The sequence below is a fragment of the Callospermophilus lateralis genome, chromosome 18 (genome assembly GCF_048772815.1).
Source record: "Callospermophilus lateralis isolate mCalLat2 chromosome 18, mCalLat2.hap1, whole genome shotgun sequence".
NCBI classification, from domain to species: Eukaryota; Metazoa; Chordata; class Mammalia; order Rodentia; family Sciuridae; genus Callospermophilus; species Callospermophilus lateralis.
This window is the reverse complement of record NC_135322.1, coordinates 18,771,490-18,788,498: the sequence shown is the minus strand read 5'-3', so window position 1 is coordinate 18,788,498 and position 17,009 is coordinate 18,771,490. Positions and strand designations below refer to the sequence as shown.

General features: G+C 55.8%; 1 protein-coding gene across 2 annotated transcripts; it reads left to right on the top strand.

The window, feature by feature from the left end:
• Nucleotides 1-1,564: 1,564 nt before the first annotated feature.
• Nucleotides 1,565-16,588, top strand: Kctd15 (potassium channel tetramerization domain containing 15). Of its 2 annotated transcripts, none has more exons than XM_076838778.2 (7): nucleotides 1,565-1,672; nucleotides 3,337-3,432; nucleotides 5,129-5,221; nucleotides 5,848-6,023; nucleotides 11,033-11,177; nucleotides 13,612-13,917; nucleotides 15,095-16,588. In XM_076838778.2, exons 3-7 carry the CDS (start codon nucleotides 5,156-5,158, stop codon nucleotides 15,251-15,253), a joined length of 852 nt encoding a protein of 283 aa, XP_076694893.2. In that variant the 5' UTR covers nucleotides 1,565-1,672; nucleotides 3,337-3,432; nucleotides 5,129-5,155; the 3' UTR covers nucleotides 15,254-16,588. The 2 variants fall into 2 exon arrangements, with proteins under 2 accessions (XP_076694893.2, XP_076694892.2); XM_076838777.2 differs by having other exon boundaries at nucleotides 3,334-3,432.
• The last annotated feature ends 421 nt before the right edge of the window (nucleotides 16,589-17,009 follow it).

Here is a 17,009-nt window from a genome sequence, read left to right as displayed (position 1 = left end):
GAGAAGTTACAGAAACGCGGTCCGGACGCTCCTTCTGCACGCAAGGTCCCCTAGTCCGGAGAAGCAGGCCCCCAGTTCATCATCCTCCCACAGCTCTCCCCGCGACCCCCGGGACTGCAGCCGCTAGAGGGCGCCCAGGTCCGGCCGGAGCTCGTGGAGGGGCCCCCGGCGCTCTCCCGACCGGAGCGCACCCGCCCTCCAGCCTGAGCCCGGTTCTGGCCCGGACGTCCCGGGAGCCAGGCGGGGGCGCAGTATGGGTCGGGCACAACGGCAGCGCTCGGTTTCCTAGGAGCTAGGAAATGGTCGTAGAGGAAGGTCGGGCGGAGCGCAAGGGGAAGAGGAAGAGGAGGCGGTGGGAGAGAAGGCGAAGGAAGGGGCAGTGGACACCAGGACCGGATAGTGGGGTCATGGGCGCAGGCCCTAGCGCCGCGGGGAGCATTGGCCGCCACCGTCTCCACCGCGCTGCGCGCGTAAAGGAAATGGCGCGTCTAGCCGGCGGCTGCCGGCCGGGTGCCCCCCGCGCGCCCCTCCCCCGCGGTGGCCGCCCGCGTGTCCGCAAACGTCACTGGCGGCGCTGCTCCCCGGGAGAGGGGCAGCAGGGGCAGAGACCCGGGGAAGGAGGCCGGGAAGGGGGAGGGGCGGCCCTGGCCCCCGGCTCCGTTCCAGCCCCGGCCGACTCGCAGCCCAGTTTCTTCCCAAGTCCCGCCCCCAGCCCCGGGCGCCGCGGCGGCGGCTGCTCTCCTCTTTGTAACCGAGGAGTCAAGAAATGTGAGAAACGTGCCCTGTGTTACTTATTTGGGAGCCGAAAATTTATGCCCAGCTGAAAGCGCCCGGGGAAATATTACATCAGATGAAATGACAATGATTAAAATCAGCTTCTCCCCCGCCCCCTCCCCGAGCCCGGAGGAGGCCCGGGCGCCGCGTGGCCGGCCGGCGGGGGGCGGGGGGCTGGGCCGCGGAGGGCGCGGGGGCCTGGGCGCACCGCTCCCGGGAGGGTCCTGGCGGAGGCCCCGGCGGGAAGGCAACGGCTCGGGGAGAGGCGGGTGGGGATCGCTGGGCGAAAGGAGGGGAAACAGCGCATTTTTGTCGCCGAGCGCGGCAGGCGCGGGCGCGCGGAGCTAATTGCGACTCTAATCCTCTGCCCCGAGGCGCAACCGAGCCCCGAGCCAGGAGTCGCCGCGCGCGCCCGCTCGCGCTCGCCGCTCAGGGTAATTTGGAGCCGGATCGCTGCCCTCTGCGTCCCGGCTGGGCCGCGACAAGGCGCGGGCTACGGGCTGGGGTGGGGGGCTGATTTTCTCTCCAGCAATCGGGGGAGGCCGCTGGAGAGAGAGGAGGGAGGAGAGGAGGTGGGAGCGGCGGGAGGGCAGCCGGAGAGCGGCGCGAAGAGGAGGCGGCGGCGGCGGCGGCGGCCGCGAAGAGGGGAGGAGGCGAGGGGAGGGCGGGGAGGGGAGGCCCCGGCGCGGCGCGCCGCGAGGGGCCGCGCGAAGCGGGGGCCGGGGCGGGAGGGGTGGGTGGGGGGAGGGTTGGGGGCGAGGGAGAAAGTAACTCCAGGACGAGACCGGAGCGACCCGCGCAGCGAGCATAGGCGGCGAGGCTGCGCCGGGCGCCCGAAACCGGCGGCTGCGGGGGGCGGGGGCTGCGTCCGAGCCCAATCCGTCGCTCCGGCTCTGAGGTAAGCCCAGCGCGGGAGGCCACCGCCTCAGCGCCGTGCACCCCTGTCCCCAAAGTGGGTGCGATACCGAGAAAGTCTCCCGGGCAGGGTCCGGACGTGGGCGGGGGTAGCTGCTTTGTCCCTCTGCTGGGCGGCGGGGGCTGGCGGCGCGGGGGCGCCCAGCACAAAGGCCTGGCGCGAGGGGGGGTTGCCCACGTGGGCTGGTCCTGGCCGCGGGTGGACCCTCCCCACGCGGGCGGGATCCGAGCTTCCTGCCGCACGGTGTGTATGTGTGTGTGTGTGTGTGTGCGTGTGCGTGCGCGCGTGTGCGCGCTTGCAGGTCCTCACACTCTGGTCCCAGAGCAGGGCCGAATGCCCTGCAGAACCGGCGACTTTCCGGGGTCAGAAACCGGCTCTTGCAGCTGGGGCTTCGAGGCGCACAGGCCCTAGCTTGGCGCTCAAATCAGAGAAAGAAAAAGTCTCTAACGGGACGGATGTGCGTCCTCTGACACCCACCCCGGGAGTCCGAAACCAGGCGGGAGGGGTTAGTGCGCTGGTGGTCGTTCCAGGCGCGCGGGGTGTGGGACCCGGCCAGGGCCGCGCTGAGACCCGACCGCTACCTCCAGGTCCTTTCTGCCCACCAGCACCTTCCTGACCTGGACTCGCAGGCTGGGCACACACCCGCAAACATCCCCACACTCCCGCCTCCGTAGCAGCGCCTTTCTGTCTTCCCGAAGACCCCGACTGCAGAAAGATAAAGCTTCAAGTTTTCACTCCATGTCTCAAATGTGCATGAAGGAATTTAACTGCACGAGTGAATAACAGCATTAGTTTCAATTAATTTTTTTTAATCCCAGCAACAATAAACTTTGAGAACAAAAGCGCTTTTACGTCCTTAATTAGGCGAGCTTCCCATCTGTGGTCTCGAAGAGTCTGCCTCTTGATTTAACTTTGTCCCCGCCCCCGCCGCACACCCCTCCCTTCCCAGCCTGGCCCTTCGGGTGCCGAGGCCACCCCGCCCCGCGGCGCCGGGAGCTTTAGCCCAGCCGGCTCCCGTCGCCCCGAAGTTCATACTGGCCGGTTGGGCGGCTGGGCTGGCGAGCACCAGGTGGCCCGCCAGCCTTCCACCCGGTCTACCCACTGGACAATTCTGTAGGCCACTGGCACTAGCGCCCGGGGCCAGCGCCCAGGGCGTGGAGCTGAAGGGAGCTTGCGAGGCGCCTTCTGTTTACCTTTTATGGTTAAAATAACAGCTTAGCAAAGAAGCGACTTCACGAAGAAGCGATTTAGTGAAATCGTCTCAAGCTGCCGCAGCTCAGCCAGTTTAATCACCCCCAGAGAGCTGAACAACTGCGAGCACAATGGGACACAAAATCATTTTGTGTGTAAATGAGCGTGGCATTCTGCTCACTTCCCTCTGCTCGGGCGGGCGGGGCTCAGCTGCGGGCGGGCGCGGGACCCGGGTCTCCCGCCGCAGCTTGGAGAAGCGGGCCCATACTGGGCCAGTTTGCAAACCTGCGGGCCCTCCCGTGCATTGCTGCTGAGCTCCCTGCAACAGGCTGTTCGGCCTTGAGTCTTAGGACAGCGGGGAGAACTGGGATTGAGTCGTGGTTTTGATGCTGGTGTTGGTGGAGTGAACTTGTGTCTCTTAACTGCAACCACTTTTATGCTTCTGACCTCAGCAGTGGTCTCGGGAAAAGGGTCGTTGTCCAGCACAGATGCGTTTGTCCGAGGGAGCACTGGAGATTCGGGTCAAGGCGTAACGCCTGGGGCTTCCAATGGTGAGTTTCTCATTTGCCCTGAACATCAGATTGTGCTTTTGATGGGAAAGAGGCTGCGTGAGAACAGGATGGAGCAGTTCAGGTGATGGGTGCTTAGTGTTACCTGTCACTTTTGAGTTGTGTCTTGGTGGTAGGGAGATGTTGTGCAGTCCGCTTGGATAGAATTTCAGTTGGAATTCCTTCCCCTTCAGTTTATCCTCAGCGGTGTCTTCCCTTCTGACTCCTCCCCCAGCAGAGCCTCCTAGGGCAGGATAATTCATTCCTGAGGTCTGTTTTGGTTTCTCAGAACTTCCTTGAGATAAGTGACCTGGTTTTCTTTTTTAAGCTTTCAGGAACTCAGGAATGCCAAAAGTAGCAGATGGGGCAGCCAGCTCCCCAGTGAGGGTATAACCCTCTACCCCCACCCCAAACAGTTTCAGGTCAGGGAATTTGCCAGGGCACTCAGGGCAGAACTAATCACAGGAGAGCAACCTTACATAAATTTGCAGAATGTGATTCTCATTGGACCTTGGTCCATGTTTTAAAATTCAGTGTTGAGTTTCAAGGCACACATTTAGAAGCCAGAGTTTAACAGGGAAAAACAACCCCTTGGGTCCCCAGGATTTTATTTGGTTTCTCTCTAAGGGTTAAACCTGTGAAAGAGAAGTGCAGGTTAGGTGTGTGGAAGCTCTGTGAGTGTGAGTGTGTGTGTGTGTGTGTGTGTGTGTATTTGTGTGTGTGTGTGTGTGTGTGTGTGTGTGTCTGTTCACCATGCAAAGCTCCCTTCTCCCCCTTTGAGACAGCCCCAAGTCAGTGGAAGGAGCTGCAGAAACCTGCCCTTCTCCACCTCTCCTGCATGGAGCCTGCAAAGAGCCCTGGGGGTGGCTTCTTGGGACTGAGGGACAATCTTATTTCAGGTGGCTATGGCACAGAGAAAAGTGGCTTAGTAGCTCTGGGGAGGAGGCAGAAAAAGGGTCCATTTGCTGATTGCTGTCTGGCCAGTTCTCTAATGCCTCAGGGGCATGTGATCCTGAGGGGGTCTGGAATACATTAGGCATAGACAACACCATAGTGGGGGGCTGCTGAGAAACTGGGAGGTGCAGATTAGCAAACAAAGACAGGTTTTCTCTGCTATTGGGAGCCATAGGGGAGAGGTGGCTTCCCAAGCCACTTTCCCTTATCCCTGTATCCTGCCTTCGGTTAAAAGAGGCTTCCCTGGGTCCAGCCAGTTGCAAACTGCATCTTAACACAGTGGAGAGAGCTCCTGGGCTCTCTGGCCCATGGAGGGTGGGGGATCCTTCCTGTGCTGCCGTCCACAAGGTTCCCTGCGGATGCAAGAGGAGACACGCTTGGTAACATGGCTCTAAACCAAAATACCAGGAAAATCAGATTTGTTCTGAAACATTTCGGGGCAATAATGGTGAGCATATGTTTCAGTACTGTCATTAGCTGAATTAGCAGACATGGAGCTGCCCAGAAAACACATGTGTGAGTGTGTGTGTGTGTGCGTGTGTGTGTGTGTGTGTGTGTGTGTAATCTGCTATGCCCAGGGGGCCTGCTTATGGGTGTGAAGAGAGGATAGTGGCAGGTGGAATATGGGGGGCTGCCTGGCATGTGTGGGGTCCCAGAGAGCATGCAGAAAGGATGACGCTAAGCATCTCTGACTCCAGGGGAGATTGGGTGCCCATGACTCTGGTTTTGTCGCCGCTTCCCACAGATACTCTGGGCAGCCATGGAAGCCTAGATGCCTCACCGGAAGGAGCGGCCGAGTGGGTCCTCGCTTCACGCACACGGCAGTACCGGCACCGCGGTGAGCCTGTAGGGTAGGCTGGGTCCATTCTGGTGGCCCCCTCTTTGCCTTTTTTCAGGGTGCCTGCTCACTGACTGCCCTTCCCCGGGGCCCTGGCACTCCAGAGATGGCTGTTGACTGGCTGTACAATTATGTATTTTTTGAAACAAAAATGCTCTTAATTTGATGTGAAATTTACTACATGTATAAAACTCAACGCCTTAGGTGCTGAGGAAGTCACTAATTTAGAGGTGTCTCGTTACTGAGACAAACTTGCAAAAACCCCTGAATCCCAATTCACAAATTGGTGATTCGTTTGTCAAGGGATATTTCACATCTAACACATAAGCCCGCGACCTTTAATTAGAATTTTGCAGTTTGTTTTATGCCCCTGGAGGCTGACACCTTGAAAATTTTTTTTCTTGATTTCTTATTGCTAATAAGCATCTTTCTTTTTCCCTCTGGTACTTTGAAGAAAATGATGCAAATACACTTAATTACAGTGGTGGCCGTAATTTGTCAGCGGAATATGTGATCAGGCACAAGCAGAAGTGATCTGATTAGATCTGTGATCACACTTGCAATAAAGGGAGTACATGGCGGTGTCACTTAGAAACTCTTGGTTTTCACCTTGTTTCTGTCTCTAGGAGGGAGGAAACATGTCCCGGCTGTCTCTCACCCGGTCGCCTGTGTCTCCCCTGGCTGCCCAGGGGATCCCACTGCCAGCTCAGCTTACCAAGTCCAACGCACCTGTGCACATCGATGTGGGCGGCCATATGTACACCAGCAGCCTGGCCACACTGACCAAGTACCCTGACTCCAGGTAAGAGAGAACCCCTCAAAATGCCAGGCATGTAGTGATAAGAGGTGGCATTTGTAGCTTGTAATGGCAAAGCCCTGTCTACCCTGGTGGCCCCCTACAGGGCTCTTCAGGGTGCACTGCCTCATGCAGACACAGGGAGGAGGGTTCGGAAGACATAGTCTGCTTGTCGAAGACTGCTTTGAACCGGAGTTTGTGACCCTGTACTGGTGGCATTGGTTGTGTGAGGTTGCCTGACCTAGTAACAAGAGACTTGACTTGTTCAGAGCCTGCCTCAGCTGAGCCTGACCAGCAGCTGGCTGGGAAGTCTTATGCACTTTCAGGTTCCTCTTGAGGGGGACTGAGGTCTCCCTCATTTGTGAGCAAGGGACGCTAAGTACATCTTGGGGTCCTGTGTGCAGAGGTATTTGATCCAATTTCTCATTTTGGCCTTTGGGAAAGTGCATAAGGAGGAAGAGCTGCAGCCTGCCCTTTTTGTGTGTTTGGGTGGCCACTGTTGGACCCTGAGGGCTAGCTAGGTAGCATCAGGCTTCCCTTGGAGCTGGATGTCACAGTGACTGACTAGGAATTCTAGGACGTTCAGGAATATTTGAGGCAATGACTGATCATGGACCTCGCAGCCCCATGGTGGATAAAGTGTCTGTGACCAGGCCTCTGGCGGGGGCTTGCAGGTTCCTCCCATACTGCTTTGGTACAGCCTCCTACGCTGCTGACGCTCGGGTTGTCCTGACTCTACCTAAGGGTATCTCTGACACCCCTGCTCTTGCCTCTTGGGTATTTCCCTCCCTGGGTGGACCTGGTTTCCCCATTGGCACAGCAGCCGGACCCACCAGAGGTGGGCTGCATCTCTGTGAACATCCCCTGGAGGTGACATGTCATGCTGCTTGCTGTTTGCTCCTGGAACAGTGGCAGCCACAGTTCTCTGGGGCTACTGAGGGCTGAGCAGTGGGAGGGCCACGGCTTCGGGGCATCACCCTGATTTTATACATTTAAAATAAGAAGAAGAGTTAATTAATTCCCTAGATATCGAGGGATCATCTCTGGGGAGCTTGGGTGTCAGGCTGCCTCATCACGGGTGTGGTTGCTTAGAGCAGGGAGGATTACAGGGTGTGGAGTGGCTGCTTTGGGAGCTTATTGAGGGCCAGGCGGAATAGCCCCTTAAGGAGGGCAGAAATGCCCCCTTGAGGGAACACTGGAGATGAATGCTGTGTCCAGTTCAGAATTTGGGGAGTATGGGGAATAGATGGTGGTTGGGGCTTCATGCCCTCAGCCTGGCAGAGACTAGGCATGGGGCCCTTATGGACTTGGGGCTTTGGGAGACCGGGAGCCATGAGGCCAGGTCAGTGGCATAGGCCTACGTGCTGACTTGCAGAGCCCTGTCTTGGGTAGGAGATGGATTCTGCTTATTTAATTTGAGTTTTGCCTTCTGCGGCATTCCCGAGTTGTATGAAATAGATCATTCCTTAATCGGCGGACGATGTTTGTGAGTGAAATTCATAAAAGCTTTGCCTATAACCCTCTTGGAAGAGTGTTTCCAGAAGTCAGACGTTTGGCTTTCTGGAGCCATCACAGATCAGACCTTGGGGAAAGGTCTCCCCACTGCTGCCTGGGAACAGGGAGGGCAGGGGTGGCCTTCCCTTCCCAGATGCACAGTGTGGTTCATCCTTCCTCTCTGACTGGGGAGCTGAGGCTCCTGTGGCCCCATGATCTGGCATGTGGGACTCTTGATTGGCAGGATGTGCCCAGAGGGGGTAGCAGTCAGCGTTCTTTCCCAGGACTGGGGTCAAGATGAGTGTGTTGTTCTGCCCGGATGGCTTCTGGTTTGAAGTAGAGCTGATCCCCAGGACTGAAGCTTTGGCCTAGAGGCCAGGGGCTTTTGAGACCTGCAGGATAGCCAGGGAACTGGCGTGAGGCCTCTGTCTGGTGAGGATATGTGTACCAGCTCTGTAAATTTAATTTTACAACTTAAAACTTGTTTTTCAACAATTTTGGAATGAAGATCTATCCCTTCCCCAGTATCATTGATGGTCACCTGCACATGGAGAATTAAGAGTGCTAATTCTTAATGGGAGTTTCTGGATATCAGAAATATCATGCCCTGGGCAGAGCTGTGAGAGCCAGGGTTCCCTGTGCCCACAGCACTGTGCTCAGGATTCTGGTTCTGATGGGTCAGGGTGGCCTGGGTGTCGGAGGGCCTGGTGCTGGGTGTCTCCCCTGGTCCTCCCAGGAGAAGTCATTGGTCCTTACCCAGAGACACAGCTGCCTGGGGCTGGGTAGACTTCCTAGGTCTGCTTCTCCCCTGTGTCCTGCCTGCTGGATGTCACTTGTCTGCTGGTGTCCATCTGATTGTGGAGAACTACAAATGGAGTTGGCCAGGAGCTTTGGGACAAATAAAACCTTGTGCTGAAACATCTAGGAACTTGGAGCCAAAGCTTTTTTAAAAAGGGAATAAAAAAGCAAATGAAGATAGTATGATGCTTCCTCTGTGCACTAGGGGGGGTGGGGGTGGGACAGTCTCTTTTCTGCCCCAGAGGGTCCCAGCTGCCACAGTGTGAACTTACCAGCTTTCTCCGTGGAGGACTTCGCAAGTTGGCTCCCACACCCTGCAACCTCCCTCAGGGCGGCCTGGGGCTGGTTTCCATAGGGACACATGGAGCCACCAACAGAACCAGGAGGTCATGGTGGGAGCTCACTCTTAAGACCCTGCAAGTGGCAGAGGGTTCTTTCATGGTGATGGTCCTGACCCTCCCTCAGCCTGCATGCATCCTTGGTAGGCTCGGATGCCCAGGGCATGAAAGGTCTTTGTGCTATGAGATGCGCTGCTGCCGATTGGTCCCAGAATAGACGCTGAAGTGTGGAAAGATCTAGAACCAGCCAGCCCTCAAATAAGGCAGGTTGAGAACTTCCCAGCCTTGGATCAATACACCAACATAGAACCTAGCCAGCCCCGGAACGTGGGTGGATTAGGAGTCCTCTAGACCAACAGGACGATCTACAGCCTCAGCCAGCCCTGATGTCAGAGGGATTTGGATCTCAGCCAGGCCCAGCACATTGCTTGCTGTATCCAGCAGCTGAGCTCAGCCGCGAGGGTGTGGAACATTCCCAGGGAGACCGAGGCTTTGGATTTGCTGACTCACCTGTAGATGTGGCTCTTACCTCTTCCTGCTCATGCCTTTTGAGGACCTTCAGCTGTCTGCAGACCACTGTCCATGCACCTGGCAGCCTGGCTGAGTCACATGTCTCCAGGGATGCTAGTGGCCCTCAACTCTTGACAACTCAATGTCCAAGCTCCAGGCCACTGGGCACTTTGAATGCTGCAATGAGTCGTGAAACTCATAAGGTTTTCCAGCATGCGCTGTGTCCCCCAGGACCACTATCACAGGTTTTGGGCTCAGTAGCCTTTGCAGCCCTGAGAAGAGTATTATCTGGGTGGCTGAAGCTCTGGTTCCACAGGCTCAGCCCTCCATAGCCCTCTCTGTGGCCTCTGACCCACTCACGCCCATCCACGAGGTGGTCTTGCTCTTTTATGCTTCCCCACTGGGGCAGAGGCTTACCATATACCTACAATGAGAGCAAGAAACTGCATAGCTATCCTGTATGTGGATGGAACCTCTTGGCTGACACCAGGCCACTACAGCATACAGTGGTATGGATGGGAGGCCCTGAGAGGTGCTTGGGGACTCTAAGCTGCTCAGCTTTTGCCTAGCTAGTATTCCTGGCAGTGATAGGCAGGGCCTTGGGAGAGGTTGTGAATGGACAGCGAAGTGGGCTATTGTGGGAACAGAGGAGCATCCCTGGAGAAGTATAGGCTGATGCAGGTCCCAGCTGTACAAGCTAGGCTGGTAGTCGCAGGTTGAGCCACCCTTCTCCAGACTTGCAAACAAGCTGTTGCTGTGGCAGGATCTAGAGGGGCCTGACTATGTGGTCTCATTGCGGGGAGATGCTGCTAGCCTCCCTCTTCTTCCTGAGCCAAGTTCTTGCCTGCCCCAATCATCCTTGGGCTCCCGAGTTTCCATAGCTTAGCCTGGGGTCTGCTGGGTAGTCAGCCAAAGCAGAACCTGTTGGGGAGGCACCAGCTCTAGCTCTGAGACTGGTTCTTCCTCCCTGGAGTGGACAGGGACAGTCATCAGGGGTTCCCCAAAGCCTGTTACATGTCCTGTTTGTTAGAGCCACCACTCTTACAAGGACAGGGTGCCAGCACCTGGTGGTTCTCACCCCTGCCAGGTGTGCACACACTCTGGCATATATGAATGCCCATGCTGTGTCATGGACACATGCTTACATGCTATGGTATGTGTGGGGGCCAGGGTACACATGCACACAGGCTGTCCCTTCCACCTGCTTCTGTTTCCTCCATGGCTTCCTAAGCAAGAAGCTATGGGGCATTTGTGATTTTGTGTTTCAGAGTGACTTGGGTTGGTTGGTGTATGTCTTGGCTTGGATGTGTTGGGTCAGCCTGAGATTTGTGTGTTACAAGGGGAGTGACTGTGTGACCCCATGCCTGTTGCCTGAGTGTGCTGTGTCTGATGCTCATTGACCTGGGTTGGGTGAGGAGGGTATGGATCCCTAGTGACTGTGTTGGCTGGCTTCCATGTGTTCACCAGGTTTGTGGCTGTTGGCTAGGGTATCAGGTGGTCAGTGTGCATTCTCTGGGTGGGTCTGTCTGGTGAGGATTTGTGTACCAGCTCTGTGACCACCTGATTGGTGTGTCTTGCTGTAGTTTTCCAAGCCTGTAAGAGTGTGTCAGCGGGCTAATGTGTACAGATGGGTGTTTCCTTCTGGGGCTGTGGCTTATGGGTGTAGGTGAAACTTGTGGCATGTTTCTGTAGCTGCACCATTGTCCTGTATGAGGGTGGCCTGGATGCCCCAGGTATGTGCAGATGGCTGTCAGGCCTGGCATGGCCCCATATGGTCCCTCACCCCTCCCAACAGGGTGGGCCCTGAGGAGTGGGGTCAGGGTAGGGGGATTCAGCCCCTTCCTTCCCACATCCCGCTTTATCTATTGCTTCCAGAATAAGCCGCCTCTTCAATGGCACTGAACCCATTGTTCTGGACAGTTTGAAGCAACATTATTTCATCGACCGGGATGGGGAGATTTTCCGCTATGTCCTGAGCTTCCTGAGGACATCAAAACTGCTGCTCCCGGATGACTTCAAGGTAGGTCCACAGCCAGTGATTCCCCTTGTGTGGCCTGTGCTGTGGCATTACACAGGGGACGCTGTGACTTAATAAATGGACCCCATGGTTGTCATGACAACCATAAAAAGTTAAACGATGAAGCCAAGGGCTAAATCAGTTTTTCTAAACTAATTTTGTCTTCTCACATTTTTAGCTTATTTATCGGGGTGTAACAACAATTAAGCTGTGGCACTTACCCCGGTTTAATGTTTGTTGGATTTAAGGGCTGCTGCGTGCTGGAGTTATAGGAGTTAGAGGTTCATAAATCTGTACCTTGTTGGCAGTTCCCAGAGGGAAAACCCTGATGGTCCAAACAGACAACTGTTGCCACCAAGTCTCAGGATGAACCTGTCCAGGTTCACCGTATCCTCCCCAAGCCCTTCCAAAGCACCAGGAGTCATGGGAGGAAGGAAACTCAGACCTGATCCACCCCAGCTCATGTTAGCAAAAATCCTTCCTTCCCTTATTTCCTTCCTTTATCTACCCAGAGAACCATTAGCCTTGGGTCTCTTTTGTCCTTTACCCATACCAGTTACTGAAAGCCAGTGACTGAACTTGAACTGAAAATATGGTGACACATAAGGAATCCATAAGCCCTACCCATGAGCTTCCAGTCTGGTGGAAAGATAGACATTGAACTTGAATCTCATGGAGCAAAATGCTTAGAGAACAGTATTATAGGAGCAAACAGGGAACCTGGCCCAGGTGGGTTTGGAAGAAATGATGTTTCGTGGGTGGTGAAGGAGGAACCAGGTAGTCAGATGGGAGGGCCTTGGTGAGGGGCTGGAAGTGGCAAAGGGCTTGATATATTCCAGCAGTCGAGACAGGGGTCACGCTTGGGGCCTTGTGAACTGGGAAAGGAAGGGCAGGAAGGGCTGTCTGATGGCAGGATCTTGGTGAGTGGCTTAGCATTTGGCACTTCCCCTGCATACAGTGGAGGGGTTGTGAGTAGGAAAAGGGCAAGCAGTTCACCAGCTGGAAAGATCACACTGGTTCTTGAGTAAAGTTCAGGGAGGGAGTGGGGTGGGAAAAGGAGGCCACTTAAGGATGAGGCCACTTCCCCAGAGAGATTTGCTGAAGGCCTGGGACCAGGGTAGAGGTAGGATAAGTAGAGCAAGGGGGAGACTTACACATGTAGGAAAAGGCTGCAAATTGACCTGGGGTTGTGTTGGCTTAGCGCTGAGCCCCTCCAACACTGTGCCAGGTGCCTCCCAGCTTGTGGCTCGAGTCCTGAGTTGATGAGTACAAACTCAAGCATTGAACAGGTTGAGGACGTGTATTGCCTCGTTCCTTTGGGAAGAGCTGGTAGAGAGAGTCAACTAGAGACATTTCGGGCTATGAGGAAAGGTGAGGTCCTTCGACCTATGGATGTCACATTAAACTCCAAGAGAGCAGAGGCCCAGGATGGAGCCCTGAGGAGTCTTTGTGAAGAGGCCGGAAGGGTCCCTAACCCATGGCAGGCTCAAAGGAAGGGTTAAGACTTGGGATTCCCTTGGGGCAGTTCCAAAGGCCATGGCATGGGCCCTGTTTTTCCGGGTTGAGCTTCCTTGCCTTTCCCCAGGGGTCCTCAAGCTTGCCAGTCACCTGTACCCTGAACCCAACGAGTAGTGTGAATCCTGGGCCCGGGCCACTCGGGGCTGGGGTTGATATGGGTGCACAGGGACAATATCAGAGAAGTAATTTGTGTGAGTTCGCCCAGCCTGGGAGCGAGTGGCCTGGTGGGGGCTGGGCTTCGCCTTTCCAGCCACCTCATCATACTCTGTGCCAGGCACTTGTTAGACTTTTCCTCCTTTAATTCTCACTTGCCTTCTCTTAGCTGGGTGTTTATACCCATTTTAATGATGGGGAAACTGAAGCTCAGAGAAGGTCAGTAACGGAGACTGTTAGGTCTTGGGGCTGCAGGCGATGAAGCTGAAAGTCCAACCCATACAGGTCTTCCTGGAGATGACCTTTTGACCTCCCGGCTGGAATGTGGTTTCCTTCAGAGTGGGTGAGGGAGGGGTACCCTGTGTCTAGCCTGATGTCTTCTCTGGATGGGATTCTAAGAAGGCAGCAGGTCCTCAGGCAAAGACATAGGCTCCTACTCCTGAGTGTGAGGTAGTCTCCAGGTCTTTTCATGAGGCTTCTCTGCCCCATGGGGATGAAGTTGCCCACTACTAAGGCCAGAAGTTCCGGGTGGGGGGGTGTCTGGCACAGGTACCCACTAGTCTGCAGCTAGAGTCCCTGTGCCTGTGCAGAGCATCTGACCCTCATTTGCCCTTCTGTACAATAAGGACGACCATCCCAATCCACACTGAGTATTGGGTCACAGTTCCTGCAGAGCTGTAAGAGGAGGACCCCTGGGTTTGGAAAGGACTGACCGCCTCCCCCTACCCTGTGTGCACCTGTCCGACCCCTCTGCGCATGTCCACAGGACTTCAGCCTGCTGTATGAAGAGGCCCGGTACTACCAGCTGCAGCCCATGGTGCGTGAGCTGGAGCGCTGGCAGCAGGAACAGGAGCAGCGTCGCCGCAGCCGGGCCTGTGACTGCCTGGTGGTGCGCGTCACGCCTGACCTGGGGGAGCGCATCGCGCTCAGCGGAGAGAAGGCTCTCATCGAAGAGGTCTTCCCTGAGACTGGGGACGTCATGTGCAACTCGGTCAACGCCGGCTGGAACCAGGACCCCACGCATGTCATCCGCTTCCCGCTCAACGGCTACTGCCGGCTCAACTCCGTGCAGGTGAGGGCTGCGGCCAGCCATCCCACCTCCCGCTGCCTCCTGAAGCCCTGGGGCGGCAGAGCAAGACCGAGGAGGGGCGGTCCCTGAAATGGCGAAGCCCTCTGTGCCATCTTACAGAAAAGGCAACAATGTGTCGATGCATAATTTATAACCCGCTCATAATTAAATGATGGCGCCTGGGGGATGGACTTAAAAAAATTGATCTCTACTTTTTTTTCCCCCCCCAAAAGGATGTTCTATAAAAATGGCCCAGAGTATTTTCAACCAAGTGTGCAGTCATTTGACACCCAGAATCTGACTCTGGATTCAAATTAAACCCAAGCACCAGGAGAGGTGGGACAGAGGTGGAGTCCCTTCCTCATCCTGCTGACCTGGGAACCAGCTGGCACCCAGCAGCTGCCCAGAGCATTTCTGGACTGGCTTTTCCCAGATGGGTGTAAGGATTGAGAGACCCCAATGGAGGGGGGGCGGGGGGTCTGTTTTCTGGATCCAAGGGCAGACTTGCATTTTGGAGTGAGGGCAGAATAGGCTCTGCGGGAAAAGATCCTCCCAGGCACACATTCTGCAAGTTGCCATCAGAACTTGATAGTTACAGGACACAGATGTCAGTGACTAAAACCCACCTCACAGGGGCAGAGAGCCACGTGAACGTGGAGCCTGCAGAGACTCACACACCAAGAGGACGGCCCTCTCTTTCTTTCCACCCAGAGCTCCTTTGAGCTGATGAGCCCCCAGGCCTCAAACCATCTGGGACTCACAGCTCCAGGAAGCAGGTGGCTGCCCAGAGGCTGGGGGCAGGGGCTGTCCATTATTGGGGCAGGAGAGGGTGCCTGGGGCCATGTGCGTGTGAGGAAAGAGGGGGCAGATTACACCCAAGAGAAGGGAAGGGTCCAAAGGATCTTTTTTTCTTCTCTAAAGCAAGGCTGTACACCCCAGAGAGCAGCAGAGAGTCTGGGTAGAGCAGCCCACCCAGGTGGGATCACACAAGGGTTCCCTGGGTCCAGCTGTGTCTGTCCCTCCTGTTGTGGCACCCAGCAGATAGTACAGTTGGGACCTTTGTCAGGGAGTAAGATCTTAGCAGGAGAAGGTAGCTTGCTCTAGCAGATACCTGACTGCCTGCCAGGCCAGGCGAACTCTTGTAGCTGGGTACTATTGACTCCTATTTCTTCCCTGATAGGTCCTGGAGAGGCTGTTCCAGAGGGGTTTCAGCGTGGCTGCGTCCTGCGGGGGTGGTGTGGACTCTTCCCAGTTCAGCGAGTATGTGCTTTGCCGGGAGGAGCGGCGACCGCAGCCCACCCCGACTGCCGTCCGGATAAAGCAGGAGCCCCTGGACTAGGCGCTGCCTCAGTGCTCATCTGAGGCCTCTCAACCCTGGGTCACCCCCAGAGACCTGGAAACAGTTCTGGGGAATCCTGCCTTTGTGTGCTTAGCAGTGGGCATGAGACTGAGGGTGGGGCTGGAGGGCTTCCGCCCAGGGAGCACCAGGGCCCCAGGTGTCATGGCAACAGAAATGTGGGATGCTGGAGGCGTGTCCACTGAAGGAGTGTTGGGGTGACCTAGAGATGCTGTGGCTGGAACTCCAGTGCCCACTCTCCGAGCCCCTGGGCTCCCCAGCCCGGTACAGTGTCCTCTGAGGCTCAGGGACCTGCCGAGGCAGGGTTAGCAGAGGCATCCCCAGCCACTCCGGAGCAGCCGATCATCCTTCTCCACTCACGGCAGACTCTCACAGGTCTCCTTGCTTCAGAGATGGCTTATTTTTCTACAGTATTTAAAAATGGAAGTAACTGTCACTGCACAAGTCAAAGAGGCCGACAAGGACCAAGCCTTCTTTATCTGGTGCTCAGTTGGACGTGCAGCAAGCCTGCATGGTGGATAAGCTGCAGGGTGCTCAGGCCCAGCTGGGGCTCTGGGGACAGATGCGGCAAGGACAGTGCTACAGAAGCAGAGCCCCCAAGGGGCAGGCTGTTGGGAGGAGGGCTATGGGGGCTGGGTGGCTCTTGACCTATCTTAGACCCTCTCCTTTGCTGCTGTACTTGGTAGGTCACCTGACCTACTCATGCCCAGGGGCTTCCAATCCCATCTGCATGTACTTACCTGGGTCCCTAGAGAAGTCTCTCACCATCCAGACCAGCCATGGGGCTGCACCTTACCTCAGGAATGGGCCTCATTACAAAGAAGCCCATCTGTCAGCAGCATCCTCTGGGTCCCCAGCTCAGGGAGCCACCCCTAGCTCCAGTTTTTCCACACTAATATGCACACTTGAGTTTTCATTAAACTCGTTATGCTAGCCTGCCTGTGAGACCTGGACACAGGTATATCTAGTGCTCTTGACCCTAGGTTCCAGTGAGGACTGGCCCTGAGAGGGCCCAACCTGCTGCCTCCCATACAGGCCCAAAGATGGACACCCCCGGCCTTGTCACACTTCCCCATGTGCTGGCTCCTCCCAAGTGGAGAAACTGCAGAGAACTGGTGGGTGGGGTGCCCCCGTTGGCACTACCCTGTGTATAATGCCTGTAGACTTGTATATGACTCCTTTAATATTGTAAAGATGCTGATGTACAATTGTCGTGTTTGTGTAAACACATTACGTTCTAGTTCATGCCATAAATGATGCTATCAAGCAAAAGACTGAGGCTCCATCCTGTGCAGAAGCAGCAGCCGGGTTCCCACATTTGATGTTGTGCAGGGAGGTTTGGGGGTGGAATTCCTCCCTCAGGTCCTTTAGTTCAAATCCAGGAATGACCAGCAGCGGTAGCTGGGGGAGGGGCGGGGGCAGGGGCCTGAGCCGGGTGTTATTTATTGCATTTGGGTATTTCTTCGCTGCTTCTGCCTGTCCCCTCTGGGCAATACAGATTCTGAATTCCGATTCACAGCCCCTAACCAGATGGAAACACGGAAAGGCAGGCAGAAGGTTTCTGGGAGCTTTTGAACCTAGTCTTAAATGTTTCGGATTTTCTCTCTCACTGTCTTTTGGTTGGAGGTGATATTCTCTTTAGAATTCCATACAACCACATAAGAAGGTGGCAGGCCATGGCTTAGGCCAGCCAGGGGGACAGAACCATGCAGCTAACATGAGGACTACAGATTGCCTA